At 47.8% G+C, this 26,520-nt stretch overlaps 2 protein-coding genes across 2 annotated transcripts; one reads left to right on the top strand and one right to left on the bottom strand.

Moving 5' to 3' along the window:
• Window positions 1-3,182: 3,182 nt before the first annotated feature.
• Window positions 3,183-11,716, top strand: LOC126989689 (uncharacterized). Its single transcript, XM_050848293.1, has 3 exons — window positions 3,183-3,325; window positions 6,358-6,552; window positions 7,127-11,716. The coding sequence occupies exons 2-3, from the start codon at window positions 6,361-6,363 to the stop codon at window positions 10,901-10,903; spliced, it is 3,969 nt and encodes a 1,322-aa protein (XP_050704250.1). The 5' UTR covers window positions 3,183-3,325; window positions 6,358-6,360; the 3' UTR covers window positions 10,904-11,716.
• A 1,276-nt stretch (window positions 11,717-12,992) lies between these two features.
• LOC126989690 (cell division cycle 5-like protein) lies at window positions 12,993-24,440 on the bottom strand. The gene is made up of 9 exons (XM_050848294.1): window positions 24,277-24,440; window positions 20,774-21,039; window positions 19,966-20,161; window positions 18,834-19,247; window positions 17,591-18,249; window positions 16,325-16,560; window positions 15,562-15,728; window positions 14,922-15,119; window positions 12,993-13,550 (listed from the first exon to the last, which is right to left on the bottom strand). Exons 1-9 carry the CDS (start codon window positions 24,319-24,321, stop codon window positions 13,008-13,010), a joined length of 2,724 nt encoding a protein of 907 aa, XP_050704251.1. The 5' UTR covers window positions 24,322-24,440; the 3' UTR covers window positions 12,993-13,007.
• Window positions 24,441-26,520: the final 2,080 nt, after the last annotated feature.

The raw sequence follows: 26,520 nt of genomic DNA on the forward strand, positions 1-26,520 counted from the left end.
TCCAACATCCACGTCGTTGATGTAAATAATGAAGAGCACTGGGCCAAGAACCGAGCCCTGAGGGACGCCACTAGTGACAGGCGCCCACTCTGAGTTAAATCCGTCAATCACTACTCTTTGTTGTCTGTTGCTCAACCAATTCGCGATCCATTGGTTTACCTGACCGTCAATACCTATTTGTTTTAATTTGTAAAGTAATTTATGATGCGGGACTTTATCAAACGCTTTCTGGAAATCAAGATAGACTACGTCCAGTGATTTGGTTACGTCATAAACAGTGAAGAGGTCGTTATAAAAGGTTAATAGATTTGATAGGCAGGATCTTTTGTTTCGGAAGCCATGTTGTGAGTCCCCAATTAATGAGTGGCTTTCAAGGTAACTCACAATTTTGTCTCTAATTATGCCCTCAAGTAGCTTACCTACAACCGAAGTTAGAGAGAGAGAGAGAGAGAGAGAGAAAATAGGAAAAAATGGATGAGAGAGAGAGAGAGAGAGAGAGAGAGAGAGAGAGAGAGAGAGAGAGAGAGAGAGAGAGAGAGAGAGAGAGAGAGAGAGTAGATACAATAGCTTTCTGATATCACTACAACCACAACCACTACCACAACCACCACCACCACTACCACAACTACTACTACTACTACTACTAATACTTAACATACTTATGACCATTTCCTGTATATTAGATTAGAAGTGAGAGGTGCCGAATGTCATTTTTATTATTATTATTATTATTATTATTATTATTATTATTATTATTATTATTATTATTATTATTATTATTATTATTATTATTATTATTGTATTATATAAGCCTAAAATTGACTCCTTTTGACAACCTTTCATTTCAAATTCAACAAAACAAAGCCTTTAATTAATCACACAAGCCATTTACAACAGCATCCTTACCCTCAAAAGACGTAGAATTAAAACACTAATCTTTTTAATACCAGAAACACATTTAAAAAGCCCCATATATAAAAATACAAGCCCAAAACTGATCCCTTTCTCAACCCTTCATTTTAAATTCAACCATAACAAAGCCTTTAATTAATCATATAATCCATTTACAACAGCATCCTTACCCTCAAAAGACGTAGAATTAAAACACTAATCTTTTTAATACCAGAAACACATTTAAAAAGCCCCATATATAAAAATACAAGCCCAAAACTGACCCCTTTCACAACTCTCCATTTCAAATTCATCCATAACAAAGCCTTTAATTAATCACACAAGCCATTTACAACAACATCCTTACCCTCAGAAGACGTAGAATTAAAACACTAATCTTTTTAATACCAGAAACACATTTAAAAAGCCCCATATATAAAAATACAAGCCCAAAACTGACTCCTTTTCACAACCCTTCATTTCAAATTCAACCATAACAAAGCCTTTAATTAATCATATAATCCATTTACAACAGCATTCTTACCCTCAGAAGACGTAGAATTAAAACACTAATCTTTTTAATACCAGAAACACATTTAAAAAGCCCCATATATAAAAATACAAGCCCAAAACTGACCCCTTTCAGAACCCTTCATTTTAAATTCAACCATAACAAAGCCTTTATTTAATCATATAATCCATTTACAACAGCATCCTTACCCTCAAAAGACGTAGAATTAAAACACTAATCTTTTTAATACCAGAAACACATTTAAAAAGCCCCATATATAAAAATACAAGCCCAAAACTGACTCCTTTTCACAACCCTTCATTTCAAATTCAACCATAACAAAGCCTTTAATTAAACACACAAGCCATTTACAACAGCATCCTTACCCTCAGAAGACGTAGAATTAAAACACTAATCTTTTTAATACCAGAAACACATTTAAAAAGCCCCATATATAAAAATACAAGCCCAAAACTGACCCCTTTCAGAACCCTTCATTTTAAATTCAACCTCAACAAAGCCATTTATTTAATCATATAATCCATTTACAACAACATCCTTACCCTCAGAAGACGTAGAATTAAAACACTAATCTTTTTAATACCAGAAACACATTTAAAAAAACCCATATATAAAAATACAAGCCCAAAACTGATCCCATTCTCAACCCTTCATTTTAAATTCAACCATAACAAAGCCTTTAATTAAACACACAAGCCATTTACAACAACATCCTTACCCTCAAAAGACGTAGAATTAAAACACTAATCTTTTTAATACTAGAAACACATTTAAAAAGCCCCAAATATAAAAATACAAGCCCAAAACTGACCCCTTTTACAATCCTCCATTTCAAATCCAACCATAACAAAGCCTTTATTTAATCATATAAGCCATTTACAACAACACCCTTACCCTCAGAAGACGTAGAATTAAAACACTAATCTTTTTAATACCAGAAACACATTTAAAAAGCCCCATATATAAAAATACAAGCCTAAAACTGACTCCTTTTCACAACTCTCCATTTCAAATTCATCCATAACAAAGCCTTTAATTAATCACACAAGCCATTTACAACAGCATCCTTACCCTCAAAAGACGTAGAATTAAAATAGCAATAATAATCACACCAGAAACACATTTAAAAAGCCCCAAATATAAAAATACAAGCCTAAAACTGACTCCTTTTCACAACCTTTCCTTTCAAATTCAACCTCAACAAAGCCATTTATTTAATCATCTGAGGCATTAACGGCAATATCCTTATACTCAGAAGACGTAAAATTAATATAGGAAATAGAATAGATGTAGAGAGACAGTTAGAAAGCGGTTAATACGAAATAAACCCATAAAAACTGACCCCTTTCAGAGCCAACCATTTTAAATTCAGCCATAACAAAGGGTCTTATTTAATCATCCGAGGTTTTTTTTACCATTAACCTTACCCTCAGAAGACGTCGAATTAAAACAGGAAATATAATAAGTGCAGAAACCCACTTCAAAAGCCTACAATATAAAAATACAAGCCCAAAACTGACCCCTTCCACAACCCTCCATTTCAAATTCAACCATAACAAAGCCTTTAACTAATCACACAAGCCATTTACAACAGCGTCCTTACCCTCAGAAGACGTAGAATTAAAATATCAATAATAATCATACCAGAAACACATTTAAAAAGCAACACACACCAAAATACAAGCGTAAAACTAGACCCAGATAACATAAGGCCTCATTTGAAATTTTGGCGCGCGTGACGTCACAGTCTCGCGGAATCTCGCGGCGCACGAGACTCAGCAAGGCGGCCCCATTTTCCCTAGTGCTCCTCGCCCCTTCATGCCTTATTTCCGCCATTTTCCGCGTCCATCCGCACCTTAGCGCCTTGGCTCGGTGTGCGGCGCCTCGAGGACCACGGGAAGGGTAAGACACAACCGCGGCGGCCATTAAATCCCCGCCGTTCTCCCTTTTTTCACCTGAGAATGGGAAGTCTTTTCTTGGGGGTCGGGAAGATGGCTGCTCCAGAGAGGATGGAATTTTTATCCTTTTTGACTATTTCTCGGTTATCCCTCCGTTGTTATCCATACCCTTAAATAAGCTTACTCTCTATACCCTAGTGCAACCTTAAAAAATGGGTAACGTAATGGGGAATGGGTAATAGCGGAGTAATCACCATTTTTTCACCTGAGAATGGGAAGTCAATGGATATGGTTGCTCCAGAGAGGATGGAATTTTTATCCTTTTTGACTATTTCTCGGTTATTCCTCGGTTGTTATCCATACCCTTAAATAGGCTTACTCTCTATACCCTAGTGCAACCTTAAAAAATGGGTAGGCTAATGGGGAATGGTTAATAGAGGTGTAATTAACGTTTTTTTAACCTGAAAATGGGAAGAACCTCGGGGGTCCTGATATGGCCGCTCCAGAGAGGATGGAATTTTTATCATTATTGCTAATTTCTCGGTTATTCCTCCGTTGTTATCGATACCCTTAAATAAGCTTACTCTCTATACCCTAGTGCAACCTTAAAAAATGGGTAGGCTAATGGGGAATGGTTAATAGAGGTGTAATTAACGTTTTTTTAACATGAAAATGGGAAAAGCCTCGGGGGTCCTGTTATGGCCGCTTCAGAGAGGATGGAAATTTTATCATTATTCCCAATTTCTCGGTTATTCCTCGGTCCCAATCCATACCATTAAATAGGCTTACTCTTTAGACCCTGGGGCAGCTTTTGGTAATGGGTAACGTAATGGGGGATGAGTAAGCGAGGGATAAATAGGCGTTTTTTGTGCTGAGGGCCTTGTGAAAAAATGGGAAATTTGGATTTTTTGGGATGTCAACAATGGCTTGGGTGGAGCTGATGGGCCCCTATTTACCCATTATCACCCATTTCTTGAGGCTAGAATAGGGGAAATGGGGGAGTACTTGGTTATAATGAGTAAGAGCCAGTAATGGGCTGGTTAGTTTACTGAAATGGGGATAAATCAACATGTAATGGGCTTTGGAAATGGGGGTCCCTATTTACCCATTATTGCCCATTTCTTAAGGCTAGAATAGGGGAAATGGGGGAGTAATTGGTTTTTAACAAGAGTAATAGCCAGTAATGGGTGGGTTAGTTTACTGAAATGCACATAAATCAACTTGTAATAGGCTATGGAAATGGGGAAAGGACTATACCCCATTACAACCCATTACCTTATGTTGAAATGGGGAGAAATAGGCATAACAAGGGCAAGTGTCTAATGGGTGGGTTAGTTTACTGAAATGGGCATAAATCAACTTGTAATAGGCTATGGAAATGGGGGAAGGACTATACCCCATTACTACCCATTATCTTATGTTGAAATGGGGAGAAATAGGCATAACAAGAGCAAATGTCAGTAATGGGTGGGTTAGTTTACTGAAATGGGCATAAATCAACTTGTAATAGGCTATGGAAATGGGGGAAGGACTATACCCCATTACAACCCATTACCTTATGTTGAAATGGGGAGAAATAGGCATAACAAGAGCAAGTGTCTGTAATGGGTGGGTTAGTTTACTGAAATGGGGATAAATCAACTTGTAATAGGCTATGGAAATGGGGGAAAGACTATACCCCATTATAACCCATTACCTTATATTGAAATGGGGAGAAATAGGCATAACAAGGGCAAGTGTCATTAATGGGCAGGTTAGGTTACTGGAATGGGCATAAATCAACTTGTAATAGGCTATGGAAATGGGGGAAGGGCTATACCCCATTACTACCCATTACCGTACCTCTACAGCGGAATGCCCACCTCTGGTATTAACGTATGGGTATGTGTATGTATGAAATAAATGGGCTTAATGGAAAGTAGACCCATTAACTAGTTCGTACCCATTAACCCATTATGTGTCCCTTAGCCCTGAATGGGGGAGGTTAATGGGGTAACTAGTACAGGAACAGATTTCTCTACAATTGCACCCAAACTCACTGTGGGTTTTCAAATGGATCTGTTTCAACCATTAGTTATATTTTACCCTATTAACCCATTATCCCCATTTCCCTTAGGCCTCAATGGGGGTTAAGGGGTTGCTATAGGAAGGGATTTATCTAGAATTGCACCCAAACTCACTGGGGGTTTTCAAATTGATCTGTCACCCAGGGTTTTGAACGGGTTGTATAGGAAAGGTTTATCTAGAATTACACCCAAACCCACCTTTTAATAGAGAAACACCCATTATTTTACCCACTTACCCATTTACCTGAGACCTGAATTGGGGTTTGAATGGGTTGTATAGGAAGTGATTTAACTAGAATTACACCCAGACTCATATAGGACGGGATTTATCTAGAATTACACCCAGACTCATATAGGAAGTGATTTATCTAGAATTACACCCAGACTCATATAGGAAGTGATTTATCTAGAATTACACCCAGACTCATATAGGACGGGATTTATCTAGAATTACACCCAGACTCATATAGGACGGGATTTATCTAGAATTACACCCAGACTCATATAGGAAGTGATTTATCTAGAATTACACCCAGACTCATATAGGACGGGATTTATCTAGAATTACACCCAGACTCATATAGGACGGGATTTATCTAGAATTACACCCAGACTCATATAGGACGGGATTTAACTAGAATTACACCCAGACTCATATAGGACGGGATTTAACTAGAATTACACCCAGACTCATATAGGACGGGATTTATCTAGAATTACACCCAGACTCATATAGGACAGGATTTATCTAGAATTACACCCAGACTCATTCTTGTAACTATTTCTTAATTTTTTTTTTTCCCCGAGAGTTGAAGTAATTTAAAAGACGATAGGGTACCATGTCTGTCTATCTTCATCCATCTGTGTGTCTATCATCCATCTATCTTTGTCTATCTTCATCCATTTCCATCCATACCTTCTTTTTTTTGGTTGATTTTTGCAACTATCATCATCTGTCTCTCCCCCACAGGCGATGGCGTCGTCGTCCATAGAGGTGATGGGTGTCGGGGGCGGCGAGGTCAAGGTGATGCTGATGGATGACTCGGTGGGTGAAGACGGGGAGGTGGATGAGGAGCTTCAGACCATCATCACAGCCTCCGCGGACGATAACGGGCAGATGGTGACGTCGGTAGAGGGGCAACAGCCAGCGAACCATGGTGACGATGTGCGTTGTCTTCTGTGATGTTGATGTTATTGTTTTTTTTATTTTAGTTGGTGTCGTTTTCTCCCATCTTCTTTTTTCTCCTCTTTCTTAGCTTGTCATCTCTCTCTCTCTCTCTCTCTCTCTCTCTCTCTCTCTCTCTCTCTCTCTCCATTATCTTTTTCCTCCTTCTTAGCTTGTCATTTCTGGTCTCTCTCTCTCTCTCTCTCTCTCTCTCTCTTATCTCCATTCTCCTTCTTCATCTCCTCTGGTCTTTCCCTCCTCCTTCTTATCCTCTTCCTCCTCCTCCTCCTCCTCCTTACCTCCCTTCTTCCTTCCCATCTTCTCTCTTTCTTCTTCCCACTCTCTTTATCTTTTTATTTGTTACTAGAAGAGGAGGAGGAGGAAGAAAAAGAGAGAGAGGAAGAGGAGGATTGATAAAGAGGAAAGGGTAGAGAGAGAGAGAGAGAGAGAGAGAGAGAGAGACCTTACCTTTGCAAATATGAAGGAAAAATTAAAGAAAAAATAATAACTTAACATTTTCTTTTATTATTTTTAATTTTATTCCCCCCCCCTCCTAACCCGCCCATCCTTCCAGGGGTTCGGTCTCGAGGAGGGCGAGTTCACCACCCTGGAGGGCATGGAGTCTCCCCCAGGGACCATCATCTTCTCGCCCCAAGACCTCCTGCGGCCCTCCAAGCCCTCGCAGCGGGGGCGTGGTCGGGGCTTCCTACGTCCGGGGCTCACCAACATCAAGCAGGAACCACACGCCCCACCCATGTACGGGAGCTCCGGGGACATGGAGGTGCCCGTGTCGTGTGAGGTGTGCGGGAAGGTTATGATGACGGGGAAAACGCTAGTGCAGCACATGGCTATACATTCGGACATGAAGCCGTTTCAGTGCCCGCATTGCCCCAAGTCGTTCGCCCGGAAGGTGCATCTACAGGGCCATCTGGTGGTGCATGGGATCGAGAAGCAGTTTGAGTGTCCCGTGTGTCACCAGCGTTTCAGTCGGCAGGATTGCGTCAAGGTACATATGCGGCTTCACGACAAGAGTAAGTGTGTGTACTGCGATGTGTGCCACAAAGCCTTCCTGACGGTGGGTGCGCTCAACATCCACCTCCGCATCCACCGTGGGGAGAAGCCATTCAAGTGTCACCTGTGTTCGAAGTGCTTCACGCAGAAGAATCATCTCATCACCCACATTAAGCGCCATACCAAGGTGACGGATGATCATTTTACTAAGAAGCTGGGGCCGCGCATGTTCAAGTGTGAGCACTGCCCGCGGTCGTTCATCCGCCTCAGCGACTACGAGCGTCACGTGCAGTGGAACCATGGGGCGGTGGCGGAGGGAAGCATCGTGGACAAGCTGCCCACGGTTGGCTCCATCCTGGACGGGGAGCTGAAGCAGACCGGCCTGGCCCCGCAGATCTTCAAGGCCCCCAAGGACGCGCTCAACAGCCGGCCTCGCACGCGGCGGCCCAAGAAGGTGATGTGCACCACCTCCACGCAGACAGACGAGGACGGCGGCCGCATCATCGTGCCCCGCCAGTACCAGGTGTCTGCCGCCACGCAGGTGTCCGCCCCGCCCACGCCCCGCCGCGAGGACGACATGTACGAGAACGACATCTTCGACGAGGGCATGGACCGCAACTACAGCTCCGACGAGGACGAGGAGGAGGGCGGCGGCGGCGGCGGCCTGGAGCGTGAGGACCCCCTGGAGCAGAAGGTGTTTTCGCTGCCAGCCACGGCGGAGATGGCCTCCGACCCCATCCAGGATGCAGCCTTTGATGCCATCGTGCACGGCCGGGAGGCGCCCCGGGCACCGGTGGGCCAGGGTGGGGCGGCGGCGGGGCAGGCGCAGGCCGGGGCCACCGCAGAGCAGGACAAGCACTCGGAGTTCCTGGCGGAGGTGGTCAACTCCATCACGCGGCAGGCTATGGTGCCCCACCCCAGTGAGGACCCTGGGGCGGGGCAGCCGGATGGGGCCAGGGAGCACAGCAGCTTTGGGGACCTGCCAGAGGTGCGGACGGTGCCGGGCATCGGCCAGCCGGTGAACACATCCGGGGGGGTGGGGCTGGACCCACTGGACCCAGGTACGGTAGCCACCCCAGCCAAGGAGGGGGTGGTGAGGATCAAGAAGGAGCCGGTGGGGGTGCTGCCCATCCGCCTGCTCAACCCCCCCAAGCGTGGGCGGGGCCGGGGCCGGGGGCGGGGCAGGAAGTGGAGCCCCTACGGCCTGACAGGGGCGGCGGAGCTCAGGGCGATACGCATGAACATGATGAAGAACCTGCTGGTGGCAGAGGAGGGCAAGCAGGCGGAGGAGGAGGCGGAGGTGGAAGGCGGGGAGCGGGTGGTGGTGCTAGACGAGGAGTTTGGGGCGGGGGCCGGGGCGGGGAGTGGCCTGGTGGAGGAGGTGGAGACGGAGGGCCGTGGCAAGCGCCTGGCCAAGAACAAACAGCACGGGAAGGACTTTGTGTGCAACATGAAGAGCTGCGAGACCTGCTGCCCCCCCCAGGCCAGGCCCCCCCGCCCCGCCGCCCCCCAGGCCGCACCCGTCCCCAAGGTGAAGGTGGGGGTGAGGCAGGAGTCCCCCAGGAAGGTGCTGCTCAGCAACACCCGGCCCGGCAGCATCATCAGCGCCTCGGCCAGCCAGGTGGACAGCGTGCACGGCCTGCTGAGCCTGTCCCAGGGCCACCTGCTGAAGAGCGTCAAGCAGGAGCAGGTCAGCAGCAGCAGCGGCGGCGTGGCGGCCAGGCAGGCGGAGGACGCCAAGATGAAAGTGGGCAATCGTGTTGGTTCATACCCGGTGGACATCACGGCCAACCCTCTGGGCGGGGCCAAGCGTGAGGACTACTTCGTGACCTCCAGCAGCGCGGCGGCCGCCGTGGTGTCCCCGCCAGTGGAGCTCATGTCCTTCTGCATCCCCACCTACTCCTGCAAGCTGTGCTCCAGGGAGTTCCGCTTTGAAGGCAAACTGCACCGCCACATTGAGAGTGTGCACCAGAACAAGGCCATCTTCTCCGCCGACGTCAAGCCTGGCCGCGGCAACGCCCGGCTGCAGCGCCCCCCCGGCAGCTCCTCCACCCACCAGTTCATCACCGGCATGCCCGCCGGGGCCTCCATGCAGCTGGAGCACGAGAACCCGGAGATCGCGGCGCTACGCTCAGAGTGGGACGACGACGAGGACGACGACCCGGAGCCTGAGAGCAAGGCGCGGATGGGCGGCGGCGGCGGGGCGGGGGAGGGCCTGGAGGCCACCATGGGCCACGCGCCCATGACCATCGTGACGCGGGACATCGCGCCCATCACCACCACCATCACTGACGCCTACAGCGGCGGCGTCAAGGTCAACATGAACAAGCTGGCTGGGCTGCTGCCCCAGGCCGGCAAGGCCATCCACCTGGCCCACGGTAACTATGAGGACGGCCACGCCAGACAAGATGGGCGGGCGGGCCAGGGCGGCGCCAGCACCATCCCCTCGGCCTCGCCGCGGGAGCCGGAGACCATCATGGCGGACACGCTGGACATGAAGTGCCGGCGGCTGCTGGAGAAGCTGTTTGACCAGGACCTGCTGCTGCAGTGCGGCCTGCTGGAGGAGCACGTGTCGGTGGTGCTGGGCAAGGTGCTGCAGCACTACGGCGTCAAGATGATCGAGGACTACGGGCAGGGCCAGTACGAGGTGCTCAAGTACAACTTGTGGCGCCTCATTGAGTGGAAGGTGACCATGGAGCAGATGGAGGAGTTCTACACGGAGGGCAAGAGTGTGGAGGAGATGATGGACGACATCATGCACGAGCGCGTCCCCGTCGTGTCCCACCACTTTGTGCCGCGCGACCAGGCGGCCAACGGCACCGGCAGCGCGGTGGGTGGCGGGGAGGCCACGGCCAGCAGCCAGGGCCAGCCCCAGGCCACCACGCACCACCTGGAGACGGTGGACATGTCTGACGGGCAGGTGGTGCTCCAGCACGTGGCGGGGGTGCTGGGCGGCCAGATCAGCCTGCCGGAGGGCGTCACGCAGGTGGTGCTGTCGCAGGACATGTCGCCGGACCTGCTGCAGGGCGCGCACATCGTCACCATTGACCCGGCCACCGGGCAGGTCATCTCCCAGGTCACTGCCGACCAGGTCATCCTGGCCGACGCCATCGGCGACGACCTGGAGCAGCAGGTGTCGGCGCTGGACGGCCAGGTGGTGGTGAGCCAGGGCCAGCTGGGCACCATGTCCCAGGGGACCATCGTGGCCACGCACCCCTCGGGCATGCCGCTGCAGGCCGGCCAGGTGCTGGTGCAAGAGGCCGGCGGCACACACCAGGTGGTCAAGATGGAGGCCGTCACCACCACCGCCGCGCACCACCACCACCATCACCACCACTGACTCACCACCAGCCCCGCCACCACCATCATCCCCATCACCACCGCCACCGCCACCCCAACAAACCCTGTACAAAACCACCTCGGAAAAGACTTCTCGTACTTTTAAGTCTTCTATACATAATATAAATACTATACATATATGCATATATGAATATATCGCTCCATACATGACCTGACCTGACCTGACCCTGTCCTTGGTTTGGCACCCCACACCACAGCGGGGACGGTGAAACTGTCTGCCGCTGTGAGGGGAAGCGAGTGTGAGTGAATGAGAGTGTGAGTGAGTGTGAGTGTGTTATCATTTCCTCAGGTTTGCTGTACATAAATAACACTGTTGGCATTACTAAGTCTTGTAGTGAGTGCCTTTCTGTACTTGTGTGAGCCTGTCTATTGTTTACCACGGCGGACGGGCGGAGCGACGGAAGGAAGGAGCGCAGGACATAACCATTCACCCACCACACACGCCTGCTCTTCCGCCCCTCGCTCCACCGTTCCGCCGCAGCCATCACCAGTCATTCCTCCTCCATTTCGTTCCGTCTTGTCGTCAGTGATTACGTCGTTTGAGTTTCTGTATAGCGAATTACGCCGAGAAATGTCTGTGAGTCTTGTCTCCGTGTACAATTACGATTACCGACGTCAGTGGCTATAAGATAATTTTTCTACGGCCCCCCAAGGCATGTACCTCCACGCCCCGCCCTACCCTTACCCTCCCCCCCCCATTCAGGAGTCGTGTACGTGTGTGTGTGCGTGTGTGTGTCGAGAAGGTGACACGCTTACACGATTATTTATATTCGGAATAAAAATGAATTCTGTATGTTGTGTTTGTGTGTCCCTGTGTGTGTGTGTGTGTGTGTGTGTGTGTGTGTGTGTGTGTGTGTGTGTGTGTGTGTCCCCCCTACTACCACCACTACTACTACTACTACTACTACCATACCTTAAGTTAGTGTGCAAGGAATATACAAGAGAAAAAAACTATACATCTTGTGCTTCATGTTATTATTATTATTTCTTAACCTGTACCGACAACAAGAACAACAAGAGTAATTAGTAATGGGGTGCTGGAAATCGGCTAATAATTGTGAGAGGCTTAAGAGAGAAAAGGAAGATAGAGAAAAATGAAAGCACAAATTTTTCGACATTTAAGATTACGAAAAAGATGAAAAATGAAGATCCGAAAATTTCAACTTCCAGAAAAAAAAAATATACGAAAATTTAAACTAGAAAATCAAGAAAAGAAAAAAGTTACGGTAAAGATTCGTTTTAGGTCTGTGCCAGTATCTCATAATCTACTTTATGAAACATCAGTATCTCTTCATATATCTTTTCTACAAACCTTCAACAGTCATGGAAAGGGCTTTGTCATCCATATTTAAACTACTCCAATTGAACTTTACGCCCTTTGCGCCCCCCCGTTAGTAGGTCGTAAAGTTCGGTTGGAGTAGTTTAAATATGCTCCCCGACCCTAAGCCCTCTGTGAGCTATTTTGCGTCGCCGCGGCCAGCAGAGGAGGCGACGCACTTTTGTAAACATTATCCCCTATTTTCAAGAGTAAAAAAAAAGTCCTTGAATTGGATTTTCAAAGCGTTTCCATGACTGTTGAAGGTTTGTAGAAAAGATATATGAAGAGATACTGATGTTTCATAAGGTAGGTAATGAGATACTGGCACGGACCTAATACGAATCTTAACTAAAGTTACAAAAATTTTAACTTCTAGAAAAAAAAAGATATGAAAATTTAAACTAGAAAATTAAGAAATTACGATATTGCTCAAGAACTTAAGTCAATATTTTTTTTACATTTGTTTTATGATTTTTAAGTGATTAATTTTAAGTGATTTAATATGTACAGGAAACACACACACACACACACACACTCTCGGCTATCTCCCTTCCCTTCTCTTCTCTTTCTTTCTTTCTTCTTCCTTTCCTCCTCCTCCTCCATCCTCTCTCTCTCTCTCTCTCTCTCTCTCACACACACACACACAGATATGTACTTCTCTCTCTCTCTCTCTTCCTTCCTTCCCTTCTCTTCCTTCTTCCTTTCTCTCTCTCTCTCTCTCTCTCTCTCTCTCATTCACACACACACATTAACACAAACACACTCCCTAATCCTGCTCCATATCCTCCTCCTCCTCCTCTTCCTCTTCCTCCTCCTCCTCCTCCTCCTCCTCCACTTCACCCCCATCACCACCACCACCATCCTCATCCGCGTCACCATCCACCTCACTACCACCATCATCACCCCCATCATCACCATCACCACTGCTGCTACTACTGCTACCGCCGAACGACTCAACCGAACCTGTCCCGGTAGTCGCAGGTGCGGTAGCCGTGGTAGGATTTGTAGCGGCGACGGTAGATTCAACCGCACTACTACTACTACTTAAAACCGTAGTGGTCGCATCTCCCATGGTAGCTGGCGCACCCTTCAAGTCCTCAAGCTCCCTCTGAAGAAGCTCGTATCTCCTCTGCAGCTCCTTCTCCCTCTCGGTCTGCCTCGCCACGTCCTCGGAGATCGTGTCAAGTCTCCTCGGGATGGCAACGGTCTCCATCTGCTTGAGGAAGGAGAACGTGGAGTGCTCGAGCATTGCCGTCTCCACTTGGCTGACGGAATCTTGGAGACTGGCCGAGAGGGATGCTGCGCGTGCCTGTGTGAGAGAGGGAGAGAGAGGGATGAGTGGGAGGGAGAAGGAGGAGGAGGAGGAGGAGGAAAGAAAGGAGATGAAGGAGAGGGAAGGAGGAAGGAGGGAAAGGAAGAGGAAGAAAGATGGGAGGTGGAGAGAGAGAGAATGAGAAAGGGAGATTAAGAGAAGGAGAGAGGGAGGGAAGGGAGGAAGAAGCAGAGAGAGGAAGAGAAGGAAAGAAGGGAGATGGAGAGAGACAGAGAGAAAGAAAGGGAGGAAAGAGAAAGGAGAGATGGAGGATGGAGGAAGAAGCAGAGAGGGAGAGAGAGAGGGAGAGAAGGGAAGAAAAAGGGAGATGAGAGAATGGGTAACAGAAAGGGTGAACTGAGATAGACAGGGAGAGTATGAAAAAACACCCCAATCACACCCCATTCATCACCCCATCTCACCTGGTATCGCCCCATCAGAATCTTCACTTCTCATCACCCCAAACAACACCCCATTCACTCTATACATCACCCCACTCACCCCACACATCCCCCACTCACCCTACAAATCACCCCATCTCATCTGGTAGCCTCCCATCAGAATTTTCACCTCTCAGCACCCCATACAACACCCCACTCACTCTACACATCACCCCAATCACCCTAGACATCACCCCATCTCACCTGGTAGCCTCCCATCAGAATCTTCACTTCCCATCAACCCATACAACACCCCACTCACTCTACACCTCACCCCATCTCACCTGGTATCCCCCCATCAGAATCTACACCTCCCAGCAACCCATACAACACCCCACTCACTCTACACATCACCCCAATCACCCTAGACATCACCCCATCTCACCTGGTATGCCCCCATCAGAATCTTCACTTCCCATCAACCCATACAACACCCCACTCACTCAACACCTCACCCCATCTCACCTGGTAGCCAACCATCAGAATCTACACTTCCCAGCACCCCATACAACACCCCAATCACTCTACACATCACCCCAATCACCCTAGACATCACCCCATCTCACCTGGTATGCCCCCATCAGAATCTCCACTTCCCATCAACCCATACAACACCCCAATCACTCTACACCTCACCCCATCTCACCTGGTTGCCCTCCATCAGAATCTACACTTCCCAGCAACCCATACAACACCCCACTCACTCTACACATCACCCCAATCACCCTAGACATCACCCCATCTCACCTGGTATCCCCCCATCAGAATCTTCACTTCCCATCAACCCATACAACACCCCACTCACTCTACACCTCACCCCATCTCACCTGGTAGCCTCCCATCAGAATCTACACTTCCCAGCACCCCATACAACACCCCAATCACTCTACACATCACCCCAATCACCCTAGACATCACCCCATCTCACCTGGTATCCCCCCATCAGAATCTTCAGCTTCTTCTCCAACTTGGCTGCAATCTTCGCCTGTTTGGCCATGTGCTGTCGGTTCTGCTCAAGTCGCTTCTCCAGAGACTCGATCCGGTCCTTCTTGCTCGCTAAACTGGCGCGGGTGTATTTGCTCTGGCTTGGAAGGAACAGCACCTGGGCCAGACACTCCTCCCACACCTGCGGATATGACGGGTGTGTGAGTGTGTGTGTGTGGGGGGGGGTGTAAGGAGGATGAGGAGGAGGAGGAGTATAGATTATGCTAACCTAACCTAACTTAACTAAACCCAACGCTAAATTAGCCTAACTTAATCTATCCATCAACCATCAATCTCTCACCACCACCACCAACAGCACTCTTACAACTCTTCCATCCAATATATACCTCCTCCTCCTCCTCCTCCTCTCCCTCATCCCAATTCCTTATGCAAGAGTCAACCATCACCACCAATCCCTCACCTCCTCCTCCTTATCCCAATTCCTTATGCAAGAGTCAACCATCACCACCAATCTCTCACCATCTACTGTATACCACCACCTCCTCCTCCTCCTCCTCCTACTCTCCCTTATCCCAATTCCTTATGCAAGAGTCAACCATCACCACCACTCCCTCACCACTGACCTGGGAGTAAGCGTCGAGGGTCAGGTCACCGTGTCCCATGCCCTGTTTGACCACACCCATCTCGTCCTTCAGCAGTGACCTTGCGACATCCAGCTCATCCTCCTCGTAGCGTCTATAAGGGTGACGTTCAAGGTGGTCGCGATGGAGGGCCTCTGCAGCGATGTTACCTGGGGAAGGGGGGGAGGGGTGAGGGTAGTGAGAGGTGGGATGGGGGGGGTGGGGGGGTGGGGGTGAGGTGGGGTGTTACCTCTCTCCACTTTTCTTCATCTCTCTCTCCCTCCTCCTCTTCCTCCTCCAATTCTTCTCCTCTTCATCTCTCTCTCTCTCCTCTCTCCCCTTCTCTAACTTTTTCCTTCTTCTTCCTTTCCTTCTCTCTCTCTCTCTCTCTCTCTCTCTCTCTCTCTCTCCTCCAATGTATCTTCCTTCTCCTCCTCCTCCATCTTTCTCCCTTCCCTTCCTTCTCTCTCCCTTCTTTCATATCCAATTCTACCTCTCTCCCTCCCTCCTTTCTTCCTCCAATTTTACCTCTCCCTTCTCTCCTTCCTCCCTCCTCCTCCATCTCTCTCCCTTCCCTTCCTCTCTCTCCTTTCTCTCCAATTCTATATCTTCCTCTTCTTCTTCTTCCTCTTCCTCATCTACCTTCCCTTCTCTTCCTCCCTTTCTCTCCTCCTCCCTTCTTCAGTCTGTTATCTATTCTCCCTCTCTCTCCAATTCCCTCCTTTCTCCTCTTATACCTCTCCCTCTCTCTCCTCGTCCTCTGTACCTTTCCGAGACGCCCCTAACGCGACAGGGGTGTGTAGGGCGTCATAGTGTAACATAGTGACCATCTCCCTCTTGATCAGCTCCTCCGCCTTCTGCTGGTCCGAGAGGTGCGCGTCGGCATGCATGGGGCGCAGGACGGATGCGTTGACCTCCTGGGGCCGAGGGAGGTTGCGCTGAACTGCCTGGCTGCGCCGTTTCATCTCGGCCTCGCGCTGAGCCTGTGCTTCTGCGATCGCCCTGTTATGGGGGGTGAGGTTAGGTTAGGGGTGATTGAGGTGTGAGGAAGGGGTGTTGATTGGGTGAGAGGTGAGGATGGGGAGGTTAGGTTAGGTTAGGGGTGATTGGGAAGGGGTGTTGATTGGGGCAAGAGGTGAGGATGGGGAGGTTAGGTTAGGTTAGGGGTGATTGGGAAGGGGTGTTGATTGGGGTGAGAGGTGAGGATGGGGAGGTTAGGTTAGGTTAGGGGTGATTGGGAAGGGGTGTTGATTGGGGTGAGAGGTGAGGATGGGGAGGTTAGGTTAGGTTAGGGGTGATTGGGAAGGGGTGTTGATTGGGCGAGAGGTGATGAAGGGGAGGTTAGGTTAGGTTAGGGGTGATTGGGAAGGGGTGTTGATTGGGGTGAGAGGTGATGAAGGGGAGGTTAGGTTAGGTTAGGGGTGATTGGGGTGGGGTGTTGATTGGGGTGAGAGGTGAGGATGGGGAGGTTAGGTTAGGTTAGGGGTGATTGGGAAGGGGTGTTGATTGGGGTGAGAGGTGAGGATGGGGAGGTTAGGTTAGGTTAGGGGTGATTGGGGTGGGGTGTAGATTTGGGGTGATAGGTGAGGAAGAGAAGGAGGAGGAGGAAGAAGAGGAAGAAGGGAGGGAAGAATAAGTGGATAAAGAAGTGGATGAAAGTGGAAAGTGGATGAAGAGTGGATGACGTGGACAGATGAACACACACACACACACACACACACACACACAGACACAGTTTCCTTTCTTCAATGTATCAAATTTTCTCTCTCTCTCTCTCTCTCTCTCTCTCTCTCTCTCTCTCTCTCTCTCTCTCTCTCTCTCTCTCTCTCTCTCTCTCTCTCTCTCTCTCTCTCTCTTTAGTTTGAGCCTAAGGGCCTGTGTGGTCTGGTTATCTATGTAATTCTATGTAATTCTCTCTCTTTTCCTTTCCTTCCCCCCCCTCTCTCTCTCTCTCTCTCTCTCCATTATCACATTCCTTCCTCTCCTTCCCTTCTCTTCCACACACACATTCGCCATCCACCCATCCACTCACCTGGCATCCACATCCGCTTGGTCCTCCACTGATCCACTTCCGGCTTGCCCCTCCTCATCCCCAACCTGTCCCAACTCATCCTGCTCCGGGACGACGATCTCAAAGTCGTTCTTGGGCGCCGGGAGTCCCTTCAGCCCCATCTGCAGTGCCTCCCTGACCCCACGCTGGTACGCCCTCAGTGCCTGTCGGTCTTCAATAGGCACTAGGGCACTCTCCTCGTTAATACTGAGCTTGTCACGGATTGGGGTCGCGCCGGGGGTCGTAATCGCGAGGGGGTGGCCGCGGGGGGTAGCCTGGGGTGTGGCAGCTTGCCCTGGGGTGAGACCGGCCTGTGGGGTGCGGAATGGCGTGCCGAGGACAGTGTTTGGGGTCTGGACGGAGGCTTTCGAGGGTTCCACACCTCCGAAATCCTGCACGTTCAATGGGGTGTTGGTGCCGCCCTTCAATGGTGTGTCGACATGGGTGAGTGCCATGATGTCGTGTGCGCCCTGCATGACCCGGTCCATGTCGGCGGGGGTGCGGGGGGTGCGGAGAGCCTGGCCTGGGGTGACGGTGTACTCCCCCAGAAGAGCCTGAGATGCCCCACCACCAATGTCACTGCCGCCAACCTCTTCGGCGAGCTCGCGGGCGGCTTCGGATGCCTTGCCGAGCTTGACGACCTGTAGGGGTAGGTTAGGTTAGGGACACACACACACACACACACACACACACACACACACACACACATACACACACATTTAACAAGATAAAATAACATAAATAAAAATGAAGTGTAAAAAGGACAGCAACACACACACACACACACACACACACACACATACACACACACATATAACTAGATAAAATAACATAAATAAAAATGAAAAGTGTAAAACGAACAGCAACACACACACACACACACACACACACACACACACACACATAATGAAGAGTAAACAGAGAGATGGAAATGTAAACAAAGAGAAACGCACACACACATACGTACACACAAACATCGAAAACAAGCGTAAAAAATATGACAGTAAAACAAACTTAAAAAAAAAATAATACAGAGGAGAAATCTATCAATCTCTCTCTCTCTCTCTCTTTTTCGTCTCCCTCCCAACCTTCCTCCTCTTCCTTCCTCTCCTTATCTTTCTTCTTCCTTTCCCCTCCCCATCTTCCAAACCTAACCTAACTTAATCTAACCCAATGCTAACCCAACCTAACTTAACCTAACCTAACCTAGCCAAGCCTGACCCACCTGGTGCAGCTCATCCTCGGAGATCTGCGGGGAGGACAGCACCAGCTTGCTCCTCTTGGTCCGTGCCTCACTGTTCCCATTCTCAAACACCGACGACGGGACACCCTGCTCCTTCCGCTCCTTCAACTTCTGCCGATCCTTCTTCCGCTCCCTCTCCTCTCGCTCCGACCGCATCTCCCCGTCCAAGTGCTGCTGCCGTAACCTCTTAAAATTCGGCTGCATGGGGTTGTAAGTCTCCTGGGAGGTGTCGTAGAACCCCTTCGCCGGTTTCTTCTCGAACGGAATCTCCTCGTTGTAGTCCACTCCCTTCCGCTTCTTCCGCTTCTGTGGGAGGTCGATGCCGGCCGCGCGGAGCTCCCTGCGTTTCTGAAGAGCTGCTAGACGGCGCGCTTCCTCCAGCTGCTTCTCCCGGGCCTGTATGGGGTGTCAAAAGGGGGTGAGAGAGGGGTGTGTGGGGGGAAGATAGTGGGTGAAGAAAGGGTAGGAGAAGGGTGTGAGAGGGGTGAGAGGGTGTGTGGGGGAAGACAGCAGGTGAAGAAAGGGTAGAAGGGTGTGAGAGGGTGTGTGTGGGTGTGTTAGGGTGTGTGTGTGTGTGTGTGTGTGTGTGAGATGGGGTGTGTTAAGGATATGTGGGGAGGATACCAGGTGAAGAAGGGGTGTCAGGAGAGTGTGGGAGGGGGTAGGGAAGGGTGTGTTAGGGTGTGATGGGGTGTGAAAGGGTGAAGTAAATAAAAATAATAGAGAAACACACACACACACACACACCTCGATTCCTATTTATCAAGCTTTTCTCTCTCTCTCTCTCTCTCTCTCTCTCTCTCTCTCTCTCTCTCTCCTTCCCTCTTCTTCCTTTCCCTTCCTCTCTCTCCATCTCTCTTCTTCTCCCTCCCAAACCTTCTCCTTCCTTTCCCTTTCCTTCCCTTCCTCTTCCTTCCCAACCTTCCCTTTCCTTCCCTCACCTTCCTTTTTGCTTTCTTCCTCTTCCCCTTCCTCTCCCATCCTTGCCCTTCCTTCCCTCATCATTCCCCTTCCTTCCCTTCCTCTCCTATCATTGCCCTTCCTTCTCTACCCCTTCCTACCCTTCCCCCACCCACCCTCTCCTACCCTTCCTTCCCCCCCCCCCTCTCCTTACCTTCCTCTTGGCTTTCTTCCCCTGAGTGTTGGCCAGACGAGCGCGAGCCTCTGACAGCATCTCCAGCTCATCCTCGTCCATGTCCTTGGGGTCAGGTCGCGCTGGCTTGGTCTCGGGGTTCGGGTCAATCTCCCCGGGTTTGAGTTTCCTCGGGTCATCCACAGCATCCTCCTCCTCCCCCTTCTGTGCCTGGTCCCTGGTGGTGGAGAGGTGGAGGAAGGTGGAGGAGAGAGGAGATGGGTGGAGGAGGAATAGGAGGAGGAGGGAGAAGGAAGGGAAGGGAAGGTTAGGAGTGGAAGAGGACGAAGAGGAGGAGAGGAGAAGAGAAGGGAAGAGAAGAGGAGGAGGAAGGGGAGAGGATGAGAAGGGAATAGAAGGGAAGGTTAGGGGTGGAAGAGGAAGGGAAGATTAGAGAGGAGGAGAAGGGAGAAAGAAGAGAGGAAGAGGAAGAGGGAAGGAAAAAGAAGGGAAGATTAGAGAGGAAGAGGAAGAGAGGAAGAGGAAGAGGGGAGGAAGGGAAAGAGGGAAGGAAAGATTAGAGAGGAAGAGAAGAAGAGGAGGAGGAGGAGGAGGAGGAGGAGGAGGAGGAGGAGGACGAGAGAACCTTCCCTTCCCTTCCCTTCCCTTCTCTTCCCCTCCTCCTCCTCCTCCTCTTCTACCTCTAACCTTCCCTTCAACTCCTCAATCCCTTCTATACAAAAAAAACTACTATCACACCCGACTGCAAACCCTAGTGGCTGATCTTCAACCCACCCATACCCCCCCACCCCCACCCATACCCTCCCCACCCCCCCCTTCCCCCACTCACAGGAGGTATTCATAGCGCTCCAAACACTGGGCTGCCGTGCGTCCTATGATCGGCGCAATGGTCCGCCACTGCGTCGGCATTAGCTTGGCCAGGTGGAGGAGTTTCTCATCCTCCTCGCGGCTCCACTCGGTCTTCTTGATGCTCGGGTCCAGCCACTCGAACCACCTGGCCTTGCACTGCTTGGCGGACTTGCGGTGGAGGAGTGAGGCGATACGAGACCACTGGTTCTTGCCGTACTTCATGACAGCCGCCTTCAAGATCTCGTCCTGAGGGTGAGGGAGTTAGGTTAGGTTAGGTTGGGATTAGGTTAGGTTAGCTTGGGATTTAGTTTGGGTTAGGTTAGGTTAGGTTAGGTTAGGTTGGGATTAGGTTAGGTTAGCTTGGGATAGGTTAGGTTAGGTTGTGATTAAGTTAGTCTGGGTTAGGTTGTTAGTTTGGATTAGGTTAGGTTAAGTTAGGTTGTGATTAAGTTAGTTTGGGTTAGGTTAGGTTGGGATTAGGTTAGGTTAGCTTGGGATTTAGTTTGGGTTAGGTTAGGTTAGGTTGTGATTAAGTTAGTCTGGGTTAGGTTGTTAGTTTGGATTAGGTTAGGTTAAGTTAGGTTGTGATTAAGTTAGTCTGGGTTAGGTTAGGTTGTGATTAGGTTAGGTTAGCTTGGGATTTAGTTTGGGTTAGGTTAGGTTAGGTTGTGATTAAGTTAGTCTGGGTTAGGTTGTTAGTTTGGATTAGGTTAGGTTAAGTTAGGTTGGGATTAAGTTAGTTTGGGTTAGGTTAGGTTGTGATTAAGTTAGTCTGGGTTAGGTTGTTAGTTTGGATTAGGTTAGGTTAAGTTAGGTTGGGATTAAGTTAGTCTGGGTTAGGTTAGGTTGGGATTAAGTTAGTCTGGGTTAGGTTGTTAGTTTGGATTAGGTTAGGTTAAGTTAGGTTGGGATTAAGTTAGTTTGGGTTAGGTTAGGTTGGGATTAAGTTAGTTTGGGTTACATTAGGTTAGAGTGGGTTATATTAGGTTAGTTTTGGTTACAGGAGATTGATTTAAGTTACAGTAGGTCTCATCCTGGAGGGGGGAGAGGTTAGTTTGTGGGTTGTGTTGGGTTTGGTTAGGTTAAGTGAGGTTAGTTTGGGGTAGTGCTAAGTTAGGTTTGGCTTGGTTAGCTTTGGTTAAGTACAATACAGTTGGCAAGATATGAAGGGTCTTGAAACACTGGGGCCCAGGCCAACAAAAGAACGTAAGGAGTCTGTAGGAGGCTGGTTGGCTGATACAAGGCAGCTCCTGTACACTCAACCCCACCTTACCTCACTATCCATTATTGTATCCAACCTCTTCTTGAATGTATCTATGGTATTGGCACCCACAACATGGCTGCCAAGCCTGTTCCATTCATCCACCACTCTATTAGTGAACCAATTCTTGCCTATGTCTTTGTTGAATCTGAATTTGTCTAACTTGAGACCATAGCTACGCGTCCTGCCTGGTTCTTTTACTACCAGAACCCTACTGACATCCCCTTTACTAGAGCCCTTCATCCATTTACAGAGTGGCTGTGAACCTGTGACAGTAAATCACTTCCCCTGAATGTACACTGTTTGAGATCAGAGACGACCTCAACAATACATCAATGTTAAGTTCACACGTCACAATGGCTCCTCAGGGCATGATGCAGGGAATGACTGAACTTACAGGGCAGAGCACGAACATTTATTTATAAAGGACTTCAACCCAATTTGCAGTGTGAGCAGCGACACTCAACCTCTCCCGGTAATTGTGGAGATTCACTCCGCGCCTCAAAAATACGATATTACGCCTCCATATTATCCTTAGGGGACGGAATACATGTCCCTGAACCATGATACCAACGCGGAAAAACTTAAAAAATAAATAAAGAAAGAAAGTGAAAAGGCAAGTTATCCATACACACACTGTTTGTTGTCGGCAGCGGCGGCAGTGTTGCCAATGATCCAGTTAGCGATTAGCCCACGCATGGTTATTTATTTATTTTAGAACATGCACCTTTACCTAATACTATACCCGGCCCAAACCTTCACAAAGCCCTTTGGGTTCTAAAAAAATAAAATAAAAAATAACCAGGCATGGTGGACCTGGTCTCACATGTGTGGGCTAATGGCTAACCTAGCGTACCATCGCTAACTGGATCGTTGGCAACACTGCTCACCTGCCGCCGCTGCCGACAACAAACAGTGTGCGTTTGTAAAATATGCCTTTTCACTTTCTTTCTTTCTTTACTTTTAAGTTTTTCCGCCTTCATATCATGGTTAAGCAAGATGGCGCCACTATAAACACTCGCCTGCGCCAGAACGGGCTGGGCCGACCATCAGGCCCCACCGGGAAGAAGCCTTGGGCAGACCATCAGGCCCCACCGGGAAGAAGCCTTGGGCAGACCATCAGGCCCCACCGGGAAGAAGCCTTGGGCAGACCATCAGGCCCCACCGGGAAGAAGCCTTGGGCAGACCATCAGGCCCCACCGGGAGGAAGCCTTGGGCAGACCATCAGGCCCCACCGGGAGGAAGCCTTGGGCAGACCATCAGGCCCCACCGGGAGGAAGCCTTGGGCAGACCATCAGGCCCCACCGGGAAGAAGCCTTGGGCAGACCATCAGGCCCCACCGGGAAGAAGCCTTGGGCAGACCATCAGGCCCCACCGCAGCGTTGCCAAATTGTCGTACTCTGACCATTGCATTTATCATTTTTGGGCTCGAAGACTGCCGCAACCACACAAACAAAGATAGAATATTAAAGTTAGCGTTAAAACTGTTATTTATTGATGATTTTAGTGTTTTTTGCTATAGTTATCGGTCAGAAACTACGACAATGCAATGCGCTGAGTACGATAATATGGCAACTCAGCCCCACCGGGAAGATGCCTACCAGCGCAATGGGCAACAACGTAAAAAAAAAAAATAATAAATAAATAAATAAATAAAAAAAAACTGTATTCTGTCCCCTAAGTATAATATGGAAACGTAATATCGTATTTTGGAGGCGTGTAGTGAATCTCCACAATCACCCCTCCCACCCAGCGGCAGACACCGTGACATAGAGAGAGAGAGAGAGAGAGAGAGATTAGGGTTACAGGATCAGGACAATAATATGCAGGGTACCTATCAAGTGCTTTATGCGCATGTAAATATACCTGTACATGACATAACTAAGAGCCACAACTACTCATATCAGACATTCATGTTCCCATTAGCCATAGTAACGTCCACCCGGGCCACCCCCCCCCCCCCCAGGGCAGGACACCCCCGGCCCTCTACCCAAGACACCCCCGGGGGAGTTTAAACACATGACAGCTACCATACATAAGCCCATAAACTCAGCTACCGTCCCCCTGGAATCAACAAACAATAAAACAAGCAATAAAAGGTATATAATAGCCACGTGACAAGCAATACGAGACCTGTAAACATTGATATAGGGATGAAGGGAGAGATAGCGAGCACCCACTGTTATTTTCCCCTATTTCCCCATTTATCCCTTATTTCTTACCTCCGTGTTCCGCCATACTCCTCCCTTGATCATTACTCGAGGCATCTTGGTGGTGGTCTTCCCTCACAACGCGAGAATAAAGGAGAAAACACGATAAATATGAGACTTTTTGGGTCCCCGTGGCGCGCCGCTGGTGGGTTTGTTTACAGCGAGGAGGAGGAGACAAAGGACGATCGGCTTGCGCATGGATGTTTTATTGGTGTTTTATGGTGTTTTTGGTGTTTTTTTGGGGTTTATTGAGGTTTGTTTTGCATTTTAGTTGTTTTTTCATCCTCCCCATATCGTGTTTCCTTCTTATCTCTTCAATTTTCAGTGTTTTAATTGCGTGTTTTAATAATTTTTTACGTTTTAATGAAGTTTTACGGTGTTTTTTTGGGTTTATTGAGGTTTGTTTTATATTTTAAGTGTTTTTTTCATCCTCTCCATCTTGTTCTTCCTTTCCCCTCTATTTTCAGTGTTTTAATTGCGTGTTTTAATATTTTTTTACGTTTTAATAAAGTTTTACGGTGTTTTTTTGGGGTTTATTGAGGTTTGTTTTGCATTTTAGTTGTTTTTTCATCCTCTCCATCTTGTTCTTCCTTTCCCCTCCCTGTCGTCTATTTTCAGTGTTTTTTGTGCGTATTTTAATGTGTTTTATGGTGTTTTTTGAGGTTTGTTTTCCATTTCATGTGTTTTTTATTTCCCTCATTTTTCTCCTCTTGTTAATCTTTCTTTCTCCTCGTCAATCTTATTTTCAGTGTTTTTTCTGCGTGTTTTAATGTGTTTTATGGTGTTTTTTTGGGTGTTTGTTTTCTATTTTAGGTGTTTTTTATTTCCTCTCATTTTTCTCCTCTTGTTAACCTTCCTTTCTCCTCGTCAATCTTATTTTCAGTGTTTTTTTGTGCGTGTTTTAATGTGTTTTATGGTGTTTTATTGGGTGTTTGTTTTCTATTTTATGTTTTTTATTTCCCTCATTTTTCTCCTCTTGTTAATCTTTCTTTCTCCTCGTCAATCTTATTTTCAGTGTTTTTTTGTGCGTGTTTTAATGTGTTTTATGGTGTTTTATTGGGTGTTTGTTTTCTATTTCATGTGTTTTTTTGTTTCTCTCATTTTTCTCCTCTTGTTAACCTTCCTTTCTCCTCGTCAATCTTATTTTCAGTGTTTTTTTGTGCGTGTTTTAATGTGTTTTATGGTGTTTTATTGGGTGTTTGTTTTCTATTTTATGTGTTTTTTATTTCCCTCATTTTTCTCCTCTTGTTAACCTTCCTTTCTCCTCGTCAATCTTATTTTCAGTGTTTTTTTCTGTGTGTTTTAATGTGTTTTATGGTGTTTTATTGGGTGTTTGTTTTCTATTTTGTGTTTTTTTATTTTTCTCCATCTTTTTCTTTCTCTTCTTGTTCTTCTTTCTCTTTAAATTTCTCTTCTATTGTTTTTTTGTTTTGTTTTAAAGTGTTTTTTCGGAGTTTTATTTCTTAATGGACGTTCTTTGAGGTCTTTTCTGTTTTAATGTTTTAATGTTTTAATTGATTTTTTACTTTATTTTTTTTGCTTGTTTTTCTGTTACTAGGTATTTCTACTACTACTACTACTACTACTACTACTACTACTACTACTACTACTACTACTACTACTACTACTATAATTTCTTAGGTCAAAATTACTTAAAATAATAATACGACTAAAAAAACAACACTTATATATATTTTTTCTCTGTTTTATATCTGTAAAATAAACACGTCAATTATTTTCTTGAGTATTCCCTTAAAAAGAATGAGTCGCATCCATTTTCTCTTTTTTTTTGCATTCATTGTCGAATTTTTTTTTTGTCTGATCTTCCTCTTCTTCTTCTTCTTCTTCTTCTTCTTCACAATCTTCCTTCTTCTTCTTCTTTACTTTCCCACCTCCTCCTTCTTCTGCTTCTTCTTCCTCCTCCTCCTCCTCCTCCTTTTCCTTCTTCTCAATTTTCTTCTTAATTTTAAACTCCTTCCTTCTTCTTCTTCTTCTTCTTCTCCTCCTTTTCCTGTATTTCTTCCTTCCTTTCTTCCTTTCCACTCTTCCTCTTCCTTCCTCCTCCTCCTCTTTCTTCTTCTTCTTCCTCCTTCCTTCTCCTCTTCCTCACACATTTTCCTTCCTCTCAATCTTCCTTCATCTTCTTCTTCTTCTTCATTGTAATCTTCCTTTTCCTTCTTCTTCTACTACCTCCTCCTCCTCCTCCTCCTCCTTTTCCTGTATTTCTTCCTTCGTTCCTTCCTTCCTCCTCTTCTC

The sequence above is a fragment of the Eriocheir sinensis genome, unplaced genomic scaffold (assembly GCF_024679095.1).
Source record: "Eriocheir sinensis breed Jianghai 21 unplaced genomic scaffold, ASM2467909v1 Scaffold127, whole genome shotgun sequence".
Taxonomy (NCBI): Eukaryota; Metazoa; Arthropoda; class Malacostraca; order Decapoda; family Varunidae; genus Eriocheir; species Eriocheir sinensis.

What these genes read in the sequence shown, in the direction of transcription:
- LOC126989689 (XM_050848293.1), top strand. Translation starts at nt 6,361, where the DNA reads ATGGCGTCGTCGTCCATAGAGGTGATGGGTGTCGGGGGCGGCGAGGTC. An exon ending in CAGCGAACCATGGTGACGAT is followed by an intron (nt 6,553 to 7,126) that starts GTGCGTTGTCTT and finishes CCATCCTTCCAG; the next exon opens with GGGTTCGGTCTCGAGGAGGG.
- LOC126989690 (XM_050848294.1), bottom strand. Translation starts at nt 24,321, where the DNA reads ATGCCTCGAGTAATGATCAAGGGAGGAGTATGGCGGAACACGGAG. An exon ending in GAGTATGGCGGAACACGGAG is followed by an intron (nt 21,040 to 24,276) that starts GTAAGAAATAAG and finishes CCTCACCCTCAG; the next exon opens with GACGAGATCTTGAAGGCGGC. An exon ending in GTTAGGGGCGTCTCGGAAAG is followed by an intron (nt 15,729 to 16,324) that starts GTACAGAGGACG and finishes CCCCTTCCCCAG; the next exon opens with GTAACATCGCTGCAGAGGCC.